The sequence below is a fragment of the Oncorhynchus nerka genome, linkage group LG7 (genome assembly GCF_034236695.1).
Source record: "Oncorhynchus nerka isolate Pitt River linkage group LG7, Oner_Uvic_2.0, whole genome shotgun sequence".
Taxonomy (NCBI): Eukaryota; Metazoa; Chordata; class Actinopteri; order Salmoniformes; family Salmonidae; genus Oncorhynchus; species Oncorhynchus nerka.
The window spans coordinates 33890726-33908637 of NC_088402.1; the positions used below are offsets into that span (position 1 = coordinate 33890726).

General features: G+C 45.0%; 1 protein-coding gene across 2 annotated transcripts in view; it reads left to right on the plus strand.

Annotated features, from left to right (window-relative positions):
- Nucleotides 1-17912, plus strand: part of LOC115131496 (protein Jumonji-like) — a 97397-nt gene that overhangs the window by 26676 nt on the left and 52809 nt on the right. For both annotated transcript variants that reach the window (XM_029663261.2, XM_029663262.2), the window contains exon 2: nt 14076-14199. In XM_029663261.2, the coding sequence (XP_029519121.2) occupies nt 14076-14199 (124 nt within the window). The remainder of the gene's footprint in view (nt 1-14075; nt 14200-17912) is intronic.

Here is a 17912-nt window from a genome sequence, read left to right on the forward strand (position 1 = left end):
GGGAAGGTCTGTCAGAATGGCAGTTCTTTCAGGAAGTAAAAATTGCCACTGAAACCAAACTTTCTTTTCTGCAGAGGAAAAAAATCAATGTCATATGTTTGGTCTATTTTGTCATGAAAGCCAGGTTTAATTCCTCCTAGACCTAGCCTATATGTATCGACTGGCTCTTGTCTTCTAGTTGACCAGTTTGGATGAATTGAATTCCCTTTTGAGCCCTAAACAGAGAATTGTCTATTGATGGAGCTAGCACCCTGTCCTCTGTCTGTTGATATCCAGGTCAGACACAGGCAGGGGAACATTTAACACCTTCTCTAGTTTCACCCTGGAGGGGAAAGACAACCAGGGATAAAAAGACCCAGAATATGAGACACAATACCTGTCCCCCTCCCCCTCTTCTTTCCTCCTTTGTCAGGACCGATTCAGCTGGTTGTGGGATCGGTTTCACCTGACAGATGGTTTGATGAGGGCGTTCTCCCTCTGGGAATCTAAACTCCAACGGAATCTTTACTAGCACAGATTGATGTTGTAGGCGACGAGCCACCCTGTCCCTCTGATCCTTCGGTTTAAAAGCAGGGTACTGACGATGGACCTGGTGCTATGGGGATTTCAGCCACCCTGGTATTGAAGAGTTTCTTTCATATATATTTTTTGTCCTCTTTCCCCTCCCTCTGCCTTTCTCTCCAGTACCACTTTGTCATGTAAAGGGGCTTCTATCTAGCAGAGACCCTGGGGCTATGAGGGTTAGGGTGGGGGAGACTCGGGGTGGTAAATAATCAATATTGATTGACAGGCTCTTTGAGCAGAGCAACTTAGAGGTGTCTGCTGCGAGTCACCTCTAACCCCAGAGGCCGGCTGCCTGCCTGACCCCTGACCCCCTAACCCTTGACCCCTCTGGTGCAGCCCCCTGGACATGATCCTGTCTCTGTTCGGTTATCCCTCCCTCCTGTCTGCCCCTACAGATGTGTTCTGTCTCTCCTGCTCCCACAGATGTGTTCTGTCTCTCCTGCTCCCACAGATGTGTTCTGTCTCTCCTGCTTCGTAATTGCTGTAGACATTTTGAAGTGTCCCCCTCGGTCCAGACAGTTCCTCCTGAAGGCTCCAGTGTGTTCTAACCTCCAGAAGCTCAGCCCGCTCCGCATTTAAGTCTGGCTGGCTGCTGTTACGTGTGATTTATGTTATTAAACATTTCGCTAAATCATTTATTTCATTTTGTTGCCTTCGCAAATGCGGTGTAATTTCCGTCTGCCCGCCAGCGCCTGGCATTAGTTTTGTGCTGTCTTGTAAACGGCCACTAACATTGACAAGTTAATGGATGCTGGAGAACAGGGAAGTGTAGATTTAATTTCCCTTTCTGTTTTAAATTGGGTCAGTGTGTCAGATTGAATCAACAGAACACAGTGGACTGCAATGATAATTAAAGGCCCACAGTGGCTGTTTGTGTCTGTATGCCCCTCACGTGTGTGTGTGTGTGTGTGTGTGTGTGTGTGTGTGTGAACTTCTCTCTCAGCCATGTGGGGGAAATAAAGCAAAGCAAAGTGTGAGGTCCTAGTGGTTGCTGCCAGATCTGTTTCTTTTGAATTCTCTGTAAAGCTGAGAGGATGGGAGAAGGCTGTGTTGGTTCTTCTAACCGTAATGGTATGCTTTTGATCAGCTTAGATAAGCTACTGGTTATAGCCACACTACTGCTAACCTTGTGGTAAACTGAGATGGTCATCACTCTACTGTGAATCTGCTTTTGACAAGCTGGTGCTGTCTGACTGATACTGGCTGACTGTTTTGACAGACTAGTGCTGGCTGATTGGTGCTGGCTGACTGGACCATGATGTATTGGCTTATTTCAGTCATGCTGTTAGCCTGAATACACTGTTGTTCTGAAGCCTCAAAATGGGGGAGAAAATAAGCTCACAGTACACAGGCTCTCTGTGTTAGTTTGGAAAGAGTAGCCATTTTGTTGGTCGGTCCCTCAGCAGTCAGTCTCCATGGCCAACGTGGTTTCTGTTCTGCAGCAGAATCGCTCTGGGAAGTGAAGTGTGTCAGGGTCGACATACGTTCCATCTGACCCCTGTCGCTCGCAAATTAATGCAAGTCCATATGGAGCTAGAGGAGAATGGAGGCCTTTGCTGAGAGATTGTGTGTGAGGCGGATGCAGCACACAGCTGTGGTTTTACAGGGCCGAGGAACTCCACGGGATCTGGCTGGCTCACTGAGCCTCTGTGAACTGGGGGAGGAGGACACAGGATGCAGAGTGAGTAAGTGAGTTCAAGGCAGGAACGGGTGAGAATTTAATTACATCACCAAAATGTCTGGGGTGAGGTGTGTAGGTTGAAACTCCGACAGGTTAACCAAAGAGAAACAGGTGGACCCCTACCGTCTACCCCTACCCTGCATCACACACTGGCTGGTAGTAATAAAATAATAATGGCCTCTGAACTATCAACTCCCTGCCAAGGTTTATCAAAGACACCAGACCCATGTGCTGTAAAACACTGCGGATGGGAGCCTGAATGTGTTGCTCTGATGGATATTATGAAGAAAGAGCTGAGTGGTGCTTGGTAGTAGGGCTCAAGGGAAACCGGCTTGACCTCACACACGCGCTACAACATGCACTGCGGTTTCTATGGTGGGGCAGCATTTTTATCTAATAACAAATGGACTCTAATTAGATTTCCCGACGTCTGACTCAACCTAACTCTCACCACCGACTCTCTCTCTCTCTCTCTCTCTCTCTCTCTCTCTCTCTCTCTCTCTCTCGCTGTGCCTCTCTCTCTCTCTCTCTCTGCCTCTCTCTCTCTCTGCCTCTCTCTCTGCCTCTCTCTCTCTCTCTGCCTCTCTCTCTGCCTCTCTCTGCTTAAACTCTACTTAAACCCTAAACACAGTCATCTGAAAACAGCTGTTCATCCTCCAACACATGCACTCGATCAGTGCTCAGGCCCAGTAGTGTACCACAGGGCCAGTGGGTGGCAGGGTTGAGGAGGGCATCCCAGAACACTGCATCATTTACTACTCCCCCCACTGCACCGCGTGCTGCCCTGTGTCCTGACACCCCCGCTACACTCGACTACTCGCCGCTCGCAGCAACACGTCCAGGCTCCAGCCCTACTGCTGCCGCCAACAGCTTGGAAAGTATTTCTACCAGCTGTGAGAGGAGGTGCGAAAGCTCCCAGGGCTGGCACACAGGTCCTGCATTGTACACCCCACTCGCTCTCTCCTCTCGCTCTCCTTTTCTCTTCTGTTCCTACCATGCTCCTTTCCTCCTCAGTGTTCATACACTACCATTGGAGTCATTTAAACAGACTACATGCACTCAACATAACATGTGGTCCAGTGGAAGCCAGTCTTAGTGAGTCACATGGTGTAAACGAGTTGGGACCCTGTCGCGCTAGGTCCCAGGGGACAGGGCTGAATAATAATAATGCCGGGACAGGCAAGTGGACGTGGGTGGAGCCTCAGCGTTCAGTGCTCATCCATTTCAATAAGAAAACAGGAAGATTGATTCACCCCAGGAGACAGAAAGAGCTTCAGCATCATTGATTATGGTTACATGTACATGATAATGTGTTTTTTATTTTATTTTATTGTGGATAATCTGATGAATTGGCTGCATTAACTCTAATAAATGCAGAAAATTGGCAATCAAAATGAACGTTCTACCACAACGTCTGAATTGGGAAGCTCATCTGATTCTGAGTCCGGACGTTTAAGGTTTGTACTTCGAAGACTCATAGACTTGGTTCTTCCGAACTCCCTTCACTCGCGCTGAAGAGGGATGCTCGCTCGGCTGGTGCTAGCACAAGAACCGATCAAATACACCACTGGAACGCCCATTTGTATCTTTTTATATATATATAATTCTTTTTTTAAAATGTATTATTTTGTCTTAATAATTAGAAAGATTGTTCAGAAAACCAGGTGTTTTTAATCGGCGTATGCTTACTTCGATTTTGACCTGTCGCCGATTTTTAAAATGAGCAGCGTAAGGTGTTTACATGACTATTGCATAATCTGCCTACTGTCATAATCAGTTTATTGCATTATTACTGTGCATATTATACTCATTGTCTGGCTCTCTCCCAGGTTTAGTCAGACTGGCACTGAAGCAGAGTGGAGCAGGAAGTGGGAGTCTTTAAATGGCCTCTAAAGCTCTTTCTCCTGCTCAGTGACAGTTCTCTCTCCTGACCTACAGTTTGCCGCCTCCTCTCTCCCTCTCTCATTTGTATTCAATTTCTACAGCTGTCTGCTCTTGTTGTAATAAAATAATCTTCTGAGCTGTTATCCACCCCCTGACTGAGTGGATAACAGTAGTGACATGCTGCTGAATTGACATATTTCCCTGAACCGGTGTTGCCTGCTTCGCAACAGACCAATGCAGGTGTGGGGACTGGTTGGTTGGCAGGTTAGCTTTCACTCTGCGCTGCTGATTTCCAGCTCTAGCACACTGCTGACGTGTGTGCGTGCTGTTTGAGTCGACTCTCCAGATTGTAAGGGTTGTGGTGACTCAGAGTGAGACCCAGTGACGATGGCCATGGAGAGGCACACACACACACACACACACACACACAAACACACAGTGCTCTCTCCAGGAAGCGCAGCCTGATCTTTTAGGGTTTGGCTCTGCATAAGCTACTCTGTAATGAAACATCCTATTGATTTGGTGATCAAGGATTGTTTCATGTCTGAGGTACAATGCTGCTTTCTCTTACCCAATACATCCTCTTTCTAAATACAGAAACATTCTTTTAATCCTCTTAGATTATTGAAAATATGGGGCAGAGAGGGGGTGTGTGGTGTAGCACTGCAGGCTTTGAATACAGCCTTTTGCTGTGTGTGTTCTGTAAACCAGATGAGACATCCACTGTTCACACATCCAATGGGCTCTCAAAAGGGGGGGGAAACCCGAGATGCAGTGTGCATTAGTCCTATGACCAATTACGGGTCACTCCCTGAATCTGCCGGCATCCACTGAGGTTCCAGTGTACGCACACGCATGCTGTTATTCTGACCAGGTGGACTCTGTTTCTCCTTCAGTCGTTTGAAGACTGGACTGACCAGTCACCACTGATCAAGGGTGGTCAGCCTGGTTGATGAAGCCTCTTTATTGGTCAAACTTGGGCCCTGGAACCTCCCTGTAGCTCATATGGAATTCACTCTGGCATTTGTCTGTCAAAATAATCACTGCCCCCCCTTTCCCTGCTCCTTTTAAATCATACATTATCTTTCTGCTCCAGTTTGAGTCTGATAGCATTTTGTGCTCGACAGGGCTGAATGGCAGTGGCAGTCTGTCACTTAGACATGCTCAGCTGGCTTTAGCGCTGGCACGAGTGAGTGTGGCATGAGAGAGTGAAGAGGAAGAGAAACCACTTTCTACATCCCTCCTTCGGTTAAATACATTCTATGGAGTCTGGCAGTGTGTCTCAGATCAACAGTGTTCTCTCTCAGGGTGTTTACCGTCGGCCGCTGGGTACAGGGGAGGGCAGGACACACACAGGGACACAGCGAGGAGACGCGAGCCAACACCCCTCTTTCCCCCTTTGGCGTCGGCAGCCCCTAACATTTCCAAAGTCCCCGAAACGGGATAATGTTTCAGAATGCTGTTGGTGCAGATGGAAGTGCTGTGGGTCTGCGACTGGGAACAGGAATGTGGTCAATCCCAGCATGATGGTGTTCAAGGGCGCTGAGGTACAGGCGTAATGAGATGACAACATTACGTTCCTCACACACCAGTTAACCCTAGTTTCTCTCTCTGCCCTTGTCCTGGTCTGCTCAGCCCTGCACTCTAGAATGGACTTATGCTGTGTTCCAGAACACTCCTTTGTGACAGGTGACTTGGTGAAATCCTGTTGGCCTTGGAACCTCTCCAATTAATTTGCAGGTTGTCACGTGTATATGTAAGCTAAGTGGGGGGGGGGGGGCTGTGAAATGTATTGTGCTGCGTAAGTCTGTGTGAAAATCCCTCCTGTTACAGATACACCAGCACTGACTGAGCTATGCATCTGGGACACGTGTGGAGCCTAGAGGGAGGGGAGGGAGGGGGGGGGGGTTATACAGTACTAACACATTTCAGCCTGATCTCAGTTGGCTCCTGGCCCACATTCTCTGGTTGATGAGATCCAGACCATCATCAGCAGGCTATTATTAGTCTGCTATGTGAACCAATGCACGCGTGTTCCTTTTGTTTTGAAAGTGGGACAACCCCTCGTGTGTGTGTGTTCTTTTTTTTTTTCTTCACTGTGAAATTAGGGTGTGTGTGAACTTCCTGCTTGGTTAGATAGACTTAATTCCTCTTTCTCTCAGCACCAAACAGCTCAGCCAATCCTCTTACAGTACACAGTAGGTTAGAAGAACAAGTCATCTTTTATTCCTCATTGCAATGACCTTGTTTCTATTATTGTTCTCCTCACAAGACCATTTCTCTTTTGTCATGCGTCTCACATCAGTACTACAGACATCTCAAGAGATTGGGACTATTGTTCTTTCTATCTGCATTTTTGTCAAAATTGAGTTATTGACATAGGCTTGCTCCGTTCAATGTCCTCTACCTATATAGTACACTAAATACCCCAATTCAAGAGAAGACTAGATTTTAAAAAATCAATAAAAAATCATGCGTGTTTTGAACTTTTTAAAGCCAATTATCTCCATCATCTTTTTGCAGGTAAAAACCTTAGTCCCAAGCTCTTGATCTTTATTTCTACAACTAGATTCAAGCTTTATCCCATCCATCATGCAATGTCAGTCAGAATTCAACCCCTTTGTATGTGTGGCAAGCCTAAAATATGTTTTAACAGTCACATAACTTGCACAGACTAACTCTGTGTGCAATAATAGTGTTTGATATGAGTTTTGAATGACTACCTCATCTCTGTACCCCACACATGCATTTATCTGTAATGTCCCTCATTCGAGCACTGAATTTCCACCACAAAGACCAAGGAGGTTTCAAATTTAAAAAATGTTTACCCCCCTTTTCGTGGTATCCAATTGTTAGTAGTTACTATCTTGTCTCATCGCTACAACTCCCGTACGGGCTCGGGACAGACGAAGGTCGAGAGCCATGCGTCCTCTGAAACACAACCCAACCAAGCCGCGCATCCAACCCGGAAGCCAGCCGCACCAATGTGTCGGAGGAAACACAGTGGTAGATGGATATATATATATATATATTTTTTTTTAAAGCAGACTGTCAATATCCCTTTGAGCATGGTGAAGTTATTACTTACACTTTGGATGGTGTGTCAATGCACCCTGTCACTACAAAGATACAGGTGTCCTTCCTAACTCAGTTTCCGGAGATGTAAATGATGACTTTTAAAACAGTTAGTTTTAAAGGCTGCGATAGGAGAGAACTGAGGATGAATCAAGAATATTGTAGTTGCTTCACAATACCAACCCAATTGACAGCGTAGGGGGGGGGGGGGGGGGGGGGGGAATAAGGAAGCCTGTCAAAAATAATCATATTGAAATAAAATAAAAAATATTCACCTTTCAGAAGGACAATAACAACTCGAGGCCAACTCTACGTTGGAGTTGCTTAACAAAAATATGGAATATTGTGGCTGAGTTACAGTTTTGATTTAAATCTACTTGAAAATCTATGGCAAGACCTGAAAATGTTTGTCTAGCAACGATCAACAACCAATTTGACAGCTTAAAACACTAAGAACAATCCAGGTGTGGAGAGCTTTGAGACTTACCCAGAAAGACTCAGTGTAATTAATTGCTGCCAAAGGTACTCCTACAGATGATTAAATTATTTTGTAAACTAAATATTTAAATTGGCAAACATTTCTAAAAACATTGGTTTCACTTTCATGTGGTGTTGTATGATTGAGAAAATATATTTAATACATTTTGAATTCAGTCTAACACAATAAAATGTGGTAGAAGTCAAGGGGTATGAATACTTTCTGAAGCCCCTGTATGTGAAAATGGTGTTTTTTTTGTAGTAAAAATGGTAGGGAAGTGTTTTTCAATGACGACAAGCAATTGGTCAAAATCACACAATGCACACCGATGATGACATTGGAAACACATCATTTTCAGATGTTGGGGTGGTGCTGGAAATGATGAATGTGAAGTTTCCCTTTAAGACGGCTGCAGATGTCCCTGCTTTAGACCCTGGTACTAACCCTGTAGAAATAACCATACCGCAGTGCTTCTAGTGTAAACAGCAGCCTCCGAACAGTCAGGTGTAGACTACGTTTCTTCCTGAAGCCTATTGGGGATGTTCCAGACGCTAAAGGGTTCACAAGTTGATATGGAGTTTCTTTTTGGCGTCTATTAGCAGTCTCTACTGGCGCGTGTTTACAGTGTGATGAGGGAGCCAGCGTGTCGTCTGATGTAGAGTGGCTCCGTCTGCTGTGACAGACGTCTGTCTGGGACTACCCACCTTTAGTCTCTGTATGGGACTACCCACCTTTCCCATCCTGGCTCGTCTCAGTGGGAATGCTAAAGGAGTAGAAGCTCTTGATGTCGTTTAGAGGAGCCTCCGTGTGTCTTTCGGTTCGCTGTGTTTGCCAAGGTGGAGCACTGTGGTATGAAAGGCAGTGTGTACTGAGTCCCTTTGGGGCCCCTAAAACGTGTGTGTGTGTTGCGGAGCGTGCTGTGTGCCAGCCGGGTTGCTCCAGTAGACACAGAGGCCCCAGCGCTCATTAGCAGGCTGTGGGTTCCCTGCGGGAGGGGAGGGTGTCAGCGGGCGGGGGGTGTCAGCTCAGTGCTGCGTGTTGTCTCTGTGGTGGTGCCAGCGCCACAGCTCTCATCTGAGCCCCGGCCCTGCTCTGCCAGCAGCCCGACTCTCCCTCTCTGAAGAGGCCTAGCATCCCTCCGCCAGTCAGTCAGCCCCCTCGACGGCCTGCTGCCTGCCTGCCTGCCTAACTACCCACTCATGCGTCTCTGCTCGTCTCTCTGCCTACCCACGTCAGTCAAACTGTCGGTTGTGCCATTTGACAGAAGCGGCTTTACTTACAGCAAAGGCACAATAGTAATGTTGGATTTCCTAACCATTGTTGGTCGGATGAACATGTTGTAATGTATGACTCAGTAGGTCTGGGGGTTTAGAGAGGAGCTGAGACCTAGTTATGATTCCGAGGGGTTTAGCCCGTACTAAGCAGATGGGCAGGGCTGCATGTCTGTTAAGACCAGCAATCCGCAGAACAAAGTCCCATTTTAAAAGATGTAACAGTGCTGAGTTGTTTCCGTAGAGGGTTGTGAACCTTTTTGACTCCTTTCGCAGTTCTTTTTGCGTTGACATTTGACTTTGTTGTAAAAATACATTTGCAACATTTGTTGCGTCTCTTCGGGGCTCTCGGCTAATGATGTCCAGCACTCTGCAGTTTACAAAGTTGCGTCACTACATGTAGGGAGATGAGGAAATCACTCTGGCAGTCTGCCAGCCTCCAAGAGGATAAAAAAAATAATAAATTCATGCAAATTCTTGGTCAGCTCTGAGGTGTCGTCTGTGGGTGGGTGGGGGCCTGCATGCTTGTCAGTCGAAGCTAAGTGCAATGAGGAGTGGTGGTGCACAGCATCAGCAAAAGACAGTCGTGTGTGTGTGAGTGTGTGTGTGTGTGTCGGCAGGGTATCATGGCGGTCACCCCTACTTTCATCAGGAGGAGACAGTCAATCGACAGTCTAACCTCCACCAACACTTTGATTATCATGCAATATCTCAGTGAAGGCCGCTACTGATTTTTATTTTTTTAATTTTTTTTTATTTCACCTTTATTTAACCAGGTAGGCTAGTTGAGAACAAGTTCTCATTTGCAACTGCGACCTGGCCAAGATAAAGCATAGCAGTGTGAACAGACAACACAGAGTTACACATGGAGTAAACGATTAACAAGTCGATAACACAGTAGAGAAAAAAGGGGTCTATATACAATGTGTGCAAAAGGCATGAGGAGGTAGGCGAATAATTACAATATTGCAGATTAACACTGGAGTGATAAATGATCAGATGATCATGTACAGGTAGAGATATTGGTGTGCAAAAGAGCAGAAAAGTAAATAAATAAAAACTGTGGGGATGAGGTAGGTGAAAATGGGTGGGCTATTTACCAATAGATTATGTACAGCTGCAGCGATCGGTTAGCTGCTCAGATAGCTGATGTTTGAAGTTGGTGAGGGAGATAAAAGTCTCCAACTTCAGCGATTTTTGCAATTCGTTCCAGTCACAGGCAGCAGAGTACTGGAACGAAAGGCGGCCAAATGAGGTGTTTGCTTTAGGGATGATCAATGAGATACACCTGCTGGAGCGCGTGCTACGGATGGGTGTTGCCATCGTGACCAGTGAGCTGAGATAAGGCGGAGCTTTGCCTAGCATGGCCTTGTAGATGACCTGGAGCCAGATCACTACAGGGCAATTCCACAGTAACTTTAAAATGTATGCCTAACAAAAAACATTTGATTTCAAAGTTAAACAAAACACAACACTATGCACAATGACTAATTTGAACAATTTACACAGTAAAAAAAAATGTTGATTTCAATTTTACTGGAAACTGTGCAGATGCAAAGTCTGGTAACAGAATTACAGTTAAATCTCCCTCAATTTTATTGTTACCAAACTTTCTGTACAGTTCTTCCTGTGTGTTTTGGTAAAAGTGGAACTTGTTCATAGAGCTCTATGGGTTGTTAAACTTTCAAATCAATGGTTTTTGTTTGATGTACATTTTCAAGTGAGAGATCTGAGAGTAATTCCGTTACCATGGAATTGCCCTACAGCTATTTCAGTAGAGATCCAGCGTGTTTGTTAACTCTCGTTTTAATCTAATATCCTCATCATTAGTGTTACACATCAAACATTAGCCTAGTACAGCTGCACTGTGTGTGGGATGCAGCGCTGTACTTTGAGGGGAAGCAGGGTTATAAGTGTTATACAGTAAATCTGCTCTGTGTGGGAAGCAGGTTATTTCTGTACTCACACTGGAGACCTTAATAATGAAGCATGTTGGAAAGTTAGTGTCCTGTAATGGAAGTCCATGTCACCATACCATTCTTCGGTCTTTCCTGGCAGTGTTCTGCTGTAAGTATCGGGGCTTCATTGACTGTCATTCCACAAATGGTACTGGGATGGAAGGTTTATTGTCAGATGAAATGGTCCTATAGGAAAAGGAAGTGACGTGTTTAAGATGTCTGTCAGCTGAAGGAAACTACTGGAACCTCAGTCATACTAGACAGCCATATTCTCCCTATTAATAAATGATTAGGCTTTTACTGAGTTACAGTTCATAGAAGGAAATCATTCAATTGAAATAAATTCATGAAGCCCACATCTATGGATTTCACATGACTGTGCAGGGGCGCAGCCATTGGTGGGCTTGGGGGGGGGCATAGGCCCACCCACTTGGGAGCCAGGTTCAGCCAGTCAGAAATAAAAATTCCCCACAAAAGGGCTTTATTACAGACACAAATACTCCTCCGCACCCCATCCACCTCGAGCAATCTCGCAGGTGAAGAAGCCGGATGTGGTTGTCCTGCGCTGGTGTGGTTACACGTGGCCTGCGGTTGTGAGGCCAGTTGGATGTACTGCCAAATTCTCTAAAACGACATTGGAGGCGGTTTATGGTAGAGAAATTAACATTCAAATCTGGCAACAGCTCTGTTGGACATTCCTGCAGTCAGCATGCCAATTGTACGCTCCCTCAACTTGAGACATCTGTGGCATTGTGTTGTGACAAAACTGCACATTTTAGAGTGGCCTGCTATTGTCCCCAGCATTGTGTAATGATCATGCTGTTTAACCTCTAGCGTCGAGCAATCCCGTATCCGGGAGCGTAATCATAGCCTCAAGCTCATTACCATAACGCAACATTTCCTATTCATGAAAATTGCAAATGAAATGAAATAAATATATTCAAACACAAGCTTAGCCTTTTGTTAACAACACTCATCTCAGATGTTCAAAATATGCTTTTCAACCAAAGCTACACAAGCATTTGTGTAAGAGTATTGATAGCCTAGCATAGCATTAAGCCTAGCATTCAGCAGGCAACATTTTCACAAAAACAAGAAAAGCATTCAAATAAAATCATTTACCTTTGAAGAACTTTGGATGTTTTCAATGATGAGACTCTTAGTTAGATAGCAAAGGTTCATTTTTTCCAAAAATATTATTTGTGTAGACGAAATAGCTCCGTTTTGTTCATCCCGTTTGGCTAAGAAAAAGACCGGAAAATGCAGTCACTTACAACGCCGAACTGTTTTCCAAATTAGCTCCATAATATCGACAGAAACATGGCAAACGTTGTTTAGAATCAATCCTCAAGGTGTTTTTCACATATCTATTCGATAATCTATCAGTGGTGGCAGCTGGCTTCTCATCAGAAGCAAACGGAAAAATACTGCAGCTGGAGATTACGCAATAATTGCGACGGAGGACAGACACCAAGCGACCACCTGGTAGATGTAGTCTCTTATGGTCAATCTTGTAATGATATGCCTACAAATACGTCACAATGCTGCAGACACCTTGGGGAAAACGTGGAAAACGTAAACTGACTCCTAGCTCCTTCACAGCCATATAAGGAGTCATTGGCATGAGGAGATTTAAAAAATTGCGGCACTTCCTGATTGGATTTTTATCTGGGTTTTTTCTGTAACATCAGTTCTGTGGCACTCGCAGACAATATCTTTGCAGTTTTGGAAACGTCAAGAGTGTTTTCTTTCCAAAGCTGTCAATTATATGCATAGTCGAGCATCTTTTCGTGACAAAATATCTTGTTTAAAACGGGAACATTTTTCATCCAAAAATTAAAATAGCGCCCCCTATATCCAAGAAGTTAATTAGCTTCTTGATAGGTGTGGCATATCAGGTGGATGGATTATCTTGGCAAAGGAGAAATGCTCACTAACAGGTATTTAAACAATTTGTGCACAACATTTTAGAGAAATACACTTTTTGCCCATATGGAACATTTCTGGGATCTTTTATTTCATCTCATGAAACATGGGACCAACACTTTACATCTTGCGTTTATATTTTTGTTCAGTGTATATATGAACAAATATACAGTTGAAGTTTACATACCTACGATCTTTACATACAAACTTTGTCCCCATGTGCAGTTGCAAACCGTAGTCTGGCTTTTTTTATGGCAGTTTTGGAGCAGTGGCTTCTTCCTTGCTGAGCGGCCTTTCAGGTTAGGTCGATATAGGACTCGTTTTACTGTGGATATAGATACTTTTGTACCGGTTTCCCCCAGCATCATCACAAGGTCCTTTGCTGCTGTTCTGGGATTGATTTGCACTTTTCCCACCAAAGTACGTTAATCTCTAAGAGACAGAACGCGTCTCCTTCCTGAGCGGTATGACGGCTGCGTGGTCTCATGGTTTTTATACTTGCGTACTATTGGTTGTACAGATAAACGTGGTACCTTCAGGCGTTTGGAAATTACTCCCAAGGATGAACCAGACTTGTGGAGGTCTACAAAAAAATTCTGATGGTCTTGGCAGATTTTCTTTTGATTTTCCCAAGCAAAGATGCACTGAGTTTGAAGGTAGGCCTTGAAATACAGCCACAGGTACACCTCCAATTGACTCAAATGATGTCAATTAGCCTATCAGAAGCTTCTAAAGCCATGACATAATTTTCTGGCATTTTCCAAGCAGTTTAAAGGCACAGTCAATTTAGTGCATGTATACTTCTGACCCACTGGAATTGTGATACAGTGAAATAATCTATAGATGGGAAAATTACTTTTGTCATGCACACAGCAGACGTCCTAACCGACTTGCCAAAACTATAGTTTGTTAACGGGACATTTGTGGAGTAGTTGAACAACGTGTTTTAATGACTCCAACCTAAGTGTATGTCAACTTCCGACTTCAACTGTAAACAGGAAATATGTCATGCTTCTTCTGAAGGACCCAGAATATCATGGTTTTGTTCTAGTTTCGTGAGGAATCACCTTTCTGTCTTCTGTGTGTCATGGTTATGTGGTGAGAAACACAGTGCATTTGATGCTACTTGTAATGCTTTTCGGTCTTATGCTAATGTAAGTGTTATGCTAATGTGTAGTCATCTACTATGCTGTGTTATGGTAACATCCTATTGCTAACCAGTTGCCCTGTGTTTTTAGGATGACATAGATGGGATCCCCTGGTCAGAGGAGAGGGATGTGAGGAAGGTGCTCTATCTCTCCCTGAAGGAGTTCAAGACTGCTCAGAAAAGGCAGCTTGGAGATGGAACCAAATACACAAATGGTGAGTTTCTCCGGAGACTCTTCTCTCCACCACTGACCCAGTCAGCCTTTTTGTCTGGACGCTCATAGACCTGTGATGGGCTACTGTGTTTAGTTGTTTACAGTGGACTAGCTGAGTGACATGTTTTATTTCAGAGTGAAGGTGCTTTGGTAAACACAATGAAACAGAGAGGATGCTGCAGGGTTTTTTTCTAAGGAGGTGCAATATAAAGTCCATGGAGCTCAGTGTGTGTATGTGTGTGTACACCCAGGATAAAGTCTGGTTTGTCCTATCTGATGCTGCTTTGTTTGACACCTTCGCCGTGCTTCAATCCACTCTGCTCTGTCTTCAAACTAGTAGATTCAACTTCACACAGGCCTCTGAACCTATTCTCCGCCGTCACAGACCGTCCAGAGACTGAGGGGGAGCGAAAGTCCTCTGGAGGTTCACAACGTGCTATGCAGGCAAGGGGAAGCCTCAGTTTAGATCTAGGTTACAGGCTCTGTCGCTCACAGACTGCACTGTACCGGCTGAAACTGTCCTCTATTTTGGAGAATCAGTCAAACATCCACTACTGTGATGGTAGTGTTCTCACCCCCTCCTCCTTCTGCAGTGTTGTCGGTCTCTGGAGCCAGCTGCCTGCAGACACCCATGGGTCCAACAGCAGAGGGAAGGGACCAAACCTGCAAGGCCCTAAGCATGTCAGACCCCCGGCCCCCCTGTCTATCTCGCATCTATAACCGGCAATCATGCCATCTCCCTGACCACTTTACCTCACTGTTGGCAGGCGTCCATCTCTTTTCCTCTTTCTCTCTCTGCATTATTGAACTAATTACGTGATGCCCTTCTGCGTCCCATTCCTTCCTCTCTCTCGCTCTCTCTCTTTCTCCTGTTATTCCTCCCTAGATGGAAGGCATCATTAGATCAATAGGCCTCTGGTTACTGCTGCTCAGGAAGCTTTCTTCCGGCTCCCCTGCCCTCCTCAATCTCCCTCTCCATATCGCTCGCCCTGTGGTTCTCGGAGGGCGTAGCTCAGTTCTATTGATGGAACTACTGTCTGCGTTGGAGCTGGTGGATGGTAGTGACTTCTCTTCCCCATAACACCACTGGCACCGGCTTTGTCCTGTCTGTCCCTTAGCACTGACCACTGAGACCTCAGGGGATGGCTAGAGCGTAGTGGCAGAGGGCACAGTGCCTTCTCTGAGAGAGTAACAGACTGGCCAATCTACAGCATGTCATTCTCACACGCCACATCCACTGGACTTGTTATGAACTTGTTATCTTTTCAATATATTTATGATATTTTCTGAGAATGACAGTGCGACGGATGGAGGTGGTGTCAAAGAGCAGTTGGCCAGATTTGAACCTATGCCAACACTAGACGTGTGCCAGAAGTGGCTGTATCTTAGACTGCTAGACCAGCCTAGGCCACATAGACTTATTATTGGGTAGAGCTTTTAATTTGACTCTTAGTACTCGCAGTAGACATTACAGTTACTAAATAGGATCTCTGTCTCCTTCGGTCCAGGTTTAAATTGTGGTCAGAACTGTGTGGTTGGGACAGCCATTTTAAAAACACTACTTTTGTTGTCCTATTGTAGTGTTGTCTCCTAGCATTCCCCTTTCAGTAACCCGTTCTATTGTCAGAAGTGGTTGGAAATGAATTCAAATGGGTTAAAATCCCAAATGTCAAAAACATTGTTTATTTTTATATACACACTATGGTCCCAATCATACTGTGTCATAAAAGCTTTGAGAGGGGAAAAAAATGTATTGTTACTAGCCATAGTTGTGACGGCCACAGCACTCAGTGAGTGAGCTAGCAGACCCCAAGCTTGCTCCATTAGAAACCGCATTATTCAGTCGTAATCACTCTGTTTGTAAAGGTGATTAATCTGAAGTAATGCCACTTTCCTGGCTGTTAATATTTTATATCTGCCTCTGGGCTTCCTGTCTGCATTACTCCACCTCCCACTAATGGGCTACACTCTGTGGTTTGCTACGGTACGCACCCCCTCACCTCGCCATCTCTCCTTCCTTCCATCTCGCTTGCCCTCTCCAGAGAGCAGGAGGAACATGGCAAGGCGATGGGCTTAGTTAAGCACGCATAAATCTGATTACAGACCCTTACGGATCAGCCGACATCCCCCTTCCCTGCTAGGCCTCACTGGGACCAGGGGAAAGAGTTTAGGCCCCAGCCCAGTGTGGCTCCCTCCATGACTCGCAGTCTGCATCCCTGCCTCTCTATCTTCCTCACTGCCCGGCCCCTCACAATGGCATTGATGTGAGACCGACATGTGTAAAACAACTCAGAGGAGAGGCAAGATGGCCCCTCACCAGGCTGTTTATGTTCAGTAGGAGTATTATCCCAGTCACATACTACCACTGATTAGCGATGCGCAGATTAGTGTAGATTAATCTGGAGAATGCTTTCTTTGAGTTATTGGTGTCTTGTGTAAGCTTCATTATACCTGGAAAGTGTTCTTTAAAGTCATTCAAAGCCAAAGCTCTATTTTAGATTATTTCGAAAGGATGATTTGTGAAGGTACATTTCAGGGAGGTGTTCCACCAACAACCTGCAGGTCAACGACGTGACAAACTTCCCTGTCTTGAGTGTAACTGCTCTCGTCCTTGTTAGCATGTGTGGCCCTTTGTTCCTCCAAGGAGGCCTAAATGAGTGAATCATGAGTGCATATAAAGACTTTTGGGGCCTAGTGTCTCTCTGCCAGCTGAACACCTAACTAACCCTGGATATATTATATACACACAGTTGAAGTCGGAAGTTTACATACACCTTAGCCAAATACATTTAAACTCAGTTTTTCACAATTCCTGACATTTAATCCTAGTAAAAATTCCCTTTATTTTAAGACTGAAATGTCAGAATAATAGTAGAGAAGGATTTATTTCCGCTTTTATTACTTTCACCACATTCCCAGTGGGTCAGAAGTTTACATACACTCAATTAGTATTTGATAGCATTGGCTTTAAATAGTTTAACTTGGGTCAAATGTTTCGGGTAGCCTTCCACAAGCTTCTCAAGTTGAGTGAATTTTGGCCCATTCCTCCTGACAGAGCTGGTGTAACTGAGTCAGGTTTGTAGGCCTCCTTGCTTGCACATGCTTTTTCAGTTCTGCCACAAATGTTCTATTGGGATTGAGGTCAGGGCTTTGTGATGGCCACAAAGCCATCATATATCTTGACTTTGTTGTCCTTAAGGCATTTTGCCATAACTTTGGAAGTATGCTTGGGGTCATTGTCCATTTGGAAGACCCATTTGCGACCAAGCTTTAACTGACTGATGCCTTGATGTTGCTTCAATATATCCACATCATTTCCCTGCCCCATGATGCCATCTATTTTGTGAAGTGCACCAGTCCCTCCTGCAGCAAAGCACCCCCACAACATGATGCTGCCACCCCAATGCTTCACGGTTGGGATGGTGTTCTTCGGCTTGCAAGCCTCCCTCTTTTTCCTCCAAACATAACGATGGTCATTATGGCCAAACAGTTCTATTTTTGTTTCATCAGGCTAGAGGACATTTCCACAAAAAGTACAATCTTTGTCCTCATGTGCAGTTGCAAACCGTAGTCTGTCTTTTTTAATGACTCTTTTGGAGCAGTGGCTTCTTCTTTGCTGAGTGGCCTTTCAGGTTATGTCGTTATTGGACTCGTTTTACTGTGGATATAGATAATTTTGTACCTGTATCCTCCAGCATCTTCACAAGGTCCTTT